The sequence below is a fragment of the Phaethon lepturus genome, unplaced genomic scaffold (genome assembly GCF_000687285.1).
Source record: "Phaethon lepturus isolate BGI_N335 unplaced genomic scaffold, ASM68728v1 scaffold3379, whole genome shotgun sequence".
Taxonomy (NCBI): domain Eukaryota; kingdom Metazoa; phylum Chordata; class Aves; order Phaethontiformes; family Phaethontidae; genus Phaethon; species Phaethon lepturus.
The window spans coordinates 103,986-109,747 of NW_010561086.1; the positions used below are offsets into that span (position 1 = coordinate 103,986).

Here is a 5,762-nt window from a genome sequence, read left to right on the forward strand (position 1 = left end):
ACGACTAATGGAGCAGCGGTCTTCTGGGTCTCAAACTGAGACCTCGCGTTGAGCTGCGCTGCACGGAGTAGCACAGAATTGAGCTCTGGGGCTGCTTTGCCACGCCATGCTGCCGTTTGTTATGTGGGCTGGGAGCGCGGGCATGCCAGCTGGGGGAAATTAAGCTCTAGGCACAAGGCTTTATTTTACTGCGGGTGTTATTAGTCTGGATCGCAGCATGCTGACATGGTTATACTCCTTTTGGAAATGAGCTAGCTTGCTTGGAGCGTGGGTGGAAAAGTCCGTACAGCACTGTGTTGTACCCTGCGGCCCACAGACCCGAGGGGTCAGGAGTCGTTGGTTGTTTATTTCCTTTCTAAATATAAGTTTAACCAGGAGGTTGGACACGTTTGTATTGCAGCGTTTTTGTTCACAGGTCAGCTTTATTAATAATGGTGGAGCTTAGGGTAAATGGAAGTAGAATGCGCACTATGGTCCGTGCTCCAAAAACGGGAACGTATAAATTATGGTTGGTTATTCCCCTGAGCTGTCATTATCAGTTAGTTCCCTTAGAACGATGATGACAGAAATGGGTCATTAGAAGAATCACGGATAAACTGATTGCCTTTGCAGATGAGTTCTCAAGAGGTGTTTTATGGTTGGAGCAGTGTTGACGGAGACAGAGCAGTCTGCGCAAGGAGAGGTTTGGCCAAACCTCTGGAGTAAGATTATGCAGCACCAGCTCAAAATGTGTCTGGCTTCTTGCAGCATTCCTTGATTTAGTGCTTTTCACTCTGGTATTAAATGCAGAGGTGTTGATATTTTATGTATATGTGAACGTTGTTCAATCCACTCATACCAGAGATGAAAGATGTGTTTAGAGTAAAAACGATCTGTAGCAAGAAATTCTATTCCAAAGCCTTTATGGAAAGGAGAGCCTGGTGGATGTCGTGCTAAAATTGGTCTCGGCAAAATTAGACTTTGTTCTTGCTTCTTCACAGACTTTTGTGTAACTGTGGGCAAGCTGCAGTCTCAGACAGTCACAGATATTAAGAGGTCTTGCTTGTCATGTCAGTGAGGTAGGTGCCTAAATAGAAGGTGAGCACTTAGGCATTTTAAAGAATGTAAGCCTTAATCTCTCTTCTTTTGTGCTTGGCAGGGGTGGCAGGAAAGTAAATACACTGAAGAGTGTAGAATGCTGAGATACCACAGTAATGAGGCCATTACTGAATCTGAGCATGTAATTAGGTGGAAAATGTTTGCCTTCATAATGAATAGATGCTCTCACACTACATTCCTCAGTAAATTTTCAAGTTCATCCTTGCTGTAGTTCCACTAATTTCACTGTCTATCCAGGGATGGATTTTCTTTGGCAAAGCCAACCAAAGGGGAGAGCTTTCCATTTCAGAGGACAAGACTTGAGCACAAGGAGAACTAGGAAGCGTTTCCTGATGAGACACCTAAAAAGATACTGCAAGGAGCACAATGCAGTAAGGGCAAACCACAATCTTAAAATGTAGTTAGTGAAGCAGAATAACAGCTCAGCCTCATACGTACCAGCTCTGCAAAGCAAATTTCAGATGCTAAATATATTATCCACACCTACTCTTTTATTTCTGTTCAGGCAAGCTTGATTCTTTTGACTGGTAAAATACACCCAGTGGAATAAATTTGAGAAGAATTAGAAGCCTGATTTAGTTGTCACTTGCACTGGTTTTGTGCCTGTATTTACATGGGAATGAGTAGGGCTCCTGGTATTAGCTCTGCCCTGAACGTAGTCTCCTTCCAGCCTGCACGTTCTTGCCTGATCCAGATGCAACCTGCAGTATCCCCACCATCCTCGGTACTGTATAGACAGGGCCTTGGTGCAGAATGGTGTGTATTAAAGAAAAAGCCAAATTTTCTGACTTTGATCTCTGTTGGGTTTGAGTCATTAGTCGTGTGATGCTCAGTTTTCTTTAAAGCCAGCTATATTACTCCTCGCCTGCAAAAGTTGGGGCCTCAGTCAGGGATGTGACATCCTAGAGTTTGTGACTGCAAGAAACTCATCCATTAAGACGAGTTTCACTGCAAGAAACTCATCCATCCGTTTCCAGCCTGGAAAATTAACTGGGATGTCCTGAAACAGCATCCTATGAGGTGCTTTAGCTGTGGCTCTTGCTTTAGTGTTAAAACATAAATCGTCTGTAATGGTAGCACTGTCTACTAGATTTTTGCCGAATTACATCATATGCTGCTTTAATAGTATTGATTATAAGTTGGTTGTCTCTGTAGGGGACTGCTCAAACTTAGGTACCTGTGGTTAGGTGTGGTGAATCACACCTGAGCTGTCAATACTGGCAGCAGTCAGAAGGAAGGATGATAGCAAGGTTTACCAAGAGAAAAATCTAGACCTCAGCCCTCTCCCCATCTTCTCAGAAAACCATATGCAGGCACGTGTGGGTGACCTTTCCCTCAAGTAGCATGGGAAGATAAGCTAAAAATGTGCTTCATTTGCTGTTAGTTATGTTGCATGTTGCCGTGCTCAGCTGGGGTAGCCGTGAGGGTGTTCGTAGCAGTTCGTAGCTGCATATTGCTGCTCCGCTCTGCCCATCCCCTGCCTCAGCAGAGCTGGGAAATCCTCATGGGAGCTGCCAAGGGCTCCAGGGGCAGGACCTTCCCCGTGCTGCTCCATGCCCAGCTCTGCCCTTGCTGGCTGGTTCCAGCCCTTCCTGTGATCCCAGTCAGGTGCCCTCACCCTCAGCACAGAAGCTCTCACAGGGTAGTGGGGAAAGCGGTTTGACACCTGGGACATATCTAGAGAAAAATGGAGGTGCTGGGCCAGGAGCAAATAGAGAGGGTCTCATCTCCATGAATTCCTGGGTCGCAGCGCTCACCTCTTGCGTGTCAGCAGAAATGAGCCCCTTCATCTTTCTGCCTGTAAATGGGATTGGTTTGCAAAATGCACTGAAATTATGTAGAAAATGTAAGCTTTCAATTTGAAAGAAAAAGTTTAGAATTCGAACATGGAATTGTACAAATTATCTGCCTGTTTGTATTTAAAAATCAGGCTGGCAGGGATTTTGCATTATTTTGAAATCCCTTCCTCACAGAAAAAAGGGTGAATACATTAAAAAAAATCCATAAACCCCCTACTTCTCAGTTATTTTTATTTCCAGGGAGTTCCCTGCAGCCTCAGACCAGCAACCAGGACTTCCATATGAGGAATGCTCCAGTGCACATTATGGTTTGTCAGTGCAAAGTAAAGTGACATGTCTATGAGTACTGCAAGAGATTGTGTCTGGTAGTCATCTTGAGTGATTTCACGCTGAGTTGAGCTAGAAGAGAGTCCTCTCTTGGGCTTCGTGTTTCTGATGGGTCTGAAGTTGTTACAGGTTTCGGTCTCTCAGCACCACCAACGCTGGGTATTACTGTGGGCATCAGTCCAGCTCTTGAAACAGTAGTTATTTCCTTCCCAGATACAATCAGGAATCTATTTCATGCCAGAGCTCTGCTTTTCTGTCTCTGTTGGCAAGATCTACTTCACCTCCAGTGTTACGCTGGGGGCCAAGCTGACACCTTCAGCTAATGACTGGGGCTGAACTTTCCCCGCAGTAACTCGATAGCTGTACAGCTGTGCAGGCTCACAATTTACTTCTCGATTGTCAGTCTCCTGACAGCTTTTTCAGTGGAACAGTTTGAGAGGAGCAGAGAGCCTTGCTTTGGAGACACAGAAGTGTTTTCACACCTGAAGTGTAATTTCACACCTTGTGTTGCTCAGTAGACAAGTGCGTAAAATAGCACATCAAACGGGAACAGAAGAGGATAGACATGCTGTAGACAAGAGACGGAGGCTTGTTATTTATTTCCTATCTATCTTCAGCACACTCTGAAATAATACTCACTTGCAGAAACCCAGGCACAGATTATGAAGGGGTTGGGAGGGGGCTTTTCTAGCCAAGTGATCTGTTACCGTCACGTGCAGAGCGAGGTACAAACTTACACTGAGATGGGTCTGTGGAGCATTGGGACCACAGAGCTCTGCCTAAGACCACAGTAGTGGTGACCGCATAACAGAGGTGAACTGATTAATACAGGAGGCAGCAAGAATTTTAAGGGTGGGTTTATGGGAACACTGACTTGCACCATCCCTTCCCTGTATCTACTAGGCATTTTTACTCCTTGTATTGACTTAAATTGTGAATAAAATTGACCTTGAGTCCACCAAGAAAGTAAGATGAGAATTTGGAAAAAGATCTTGCATGATCAAATTTTTTTGATCATGCAAGATCAAATCATTTCACTGTGTATGGAGGTTTCCTTTCCCTCTTTTTCAGGAGCCTTTTTGTTTGCTATCTCAAATAATAGGTCATAAAGGCATTCTTCGAAAGGAAAGTGGTGGAGAGGCAAGTGCAGCCAAGGGAAGCCCTGGTAAGACAGTTCCAATGAAGCTTGGTTGTGAGGGAGAGGAAGGGAAGGTGCAGACACGCCATTTGATGTGCAGAATCCATAGAGATGCTCATAGTTTCTGTTAGCCTCAGACATGCTTGCTATGCTTGAGAACCAGATTTCCTGCTCTTTCCAAGAGAGTGAGGCTATAACACACATCAGTTTCCTTCCTTTCTTCTGCCCAGCTGAATATGAGGAAATCCAAGAGGTACTTTCACCTGCTGCTTCTCGTCCCATGAATTTTACTAAGGCAGGCGGTCCAGTCCCCATCGGTTATTACCTGCAGACAAAGTTACTCTACTTAGAGGATTTTTGTGTGTTTTTTGACCACTTGGAGATTTCATTTAGTCTATCACCTGTGCCAAACATTATTTCCTCTTTTTTGTCCTAGACACCTACGGAAAGCTTTGCCTGCTAAACTCTGTGGGCCAGGAGATGTCTCGCTGCAAGACTTCCATCCGCCGAGGACAGCCCAACCCCATCTACAAGGAAACTTTCATCTTCCAGGTTGCCCTCTTCCAGCTCTCTGATGTCACGTTAATGATCTCTATATACAACAGACGCAGCATGAAGCGCAAGGAGATGATTGGCTGGGTGTCTATGGGTCAGAACAGCAGTGGAGAGGAAGAGCAAAGTCATTGGCAGGAAATGAAGGAGTCAAAGGGGACGCAGGTCTGCAGGTGGCACACGCTACTGGAGTCCTAGCGGTTACCAGGGCAGCCTGCGGGTCCTGGGACTAGGGGCTGTCTTCCCTTGTTCTCAGTCAGCAGAAAACAGCTATCCCGTGGCAAACACTGTGCTCTGACAGGTCACGTACACTTTAACCTGGCTTTTCAGTGTCAGCAGTCATGGGTATTAAAGGTGGCAAGACCTGGGAAGCAAATTTAGTACTTGTCTTTCCAGGTTGTCATGCATTTTCTGCATCCAAATAATTAACCCTAAGGAGAAGCAATGGGAATACCTACAAAATCCTTTCCTTGGTCATTGTGTCACTCAGTTTGTCATAGACTTAATCATCACAGACTGATTTTGATGCTGTTTTCTTCTGGGGTAAACTCTCTCTTCCCTTCCTCCCCTTATTTATATTATTGAAGTTTGCAAATATTCTTGACACATAGATAGCTCACAAAAAGGCTAACCTGCATGCAGATCACATTCTTTCCCTTTTATTATTGTGTTTCTAAGTCCTAGAAATAAGCATTTCATACCACTGTAGATGGGATGATATATTTTGCAGGGAGCACGGGAAAGCACTCTTGAATTCTCTGTCCACTTTTAAGTGCCTAGACATTACTACTGTTCTCTTGTACTAACAACTGATGTTAGGACTAAACACTACCAGTATTTTTAATTAG

The 5,762-nt window shown here is 44.7% G+C and overlaps 1 protein-coding gene across 1 annotated transcript in view; it reads left to right on the top strand.

Annotated features, from left to right (window-relative positions):
* SYT16 (synaptotagmin XVI) overlaps positions 1-5,223 on the top strand; it is a 40,933-nt gene extending 35,710 nt beyond the window's left edge. The window contains exon 5 of the mRNA XM_010293860.1: positions 4,799-5,223. Coding sequence (XP_010292162.1) covers positions 4,799-5,112 — 314 coding nt within the window. The 3' untranslated portion in view covers positions 5,113-5,223. The remainder of the gene's footprint in view (positions 1-4,798) is intronic.
* Positions 5,224-5,762: the final 539 nt, after the last annotated feature.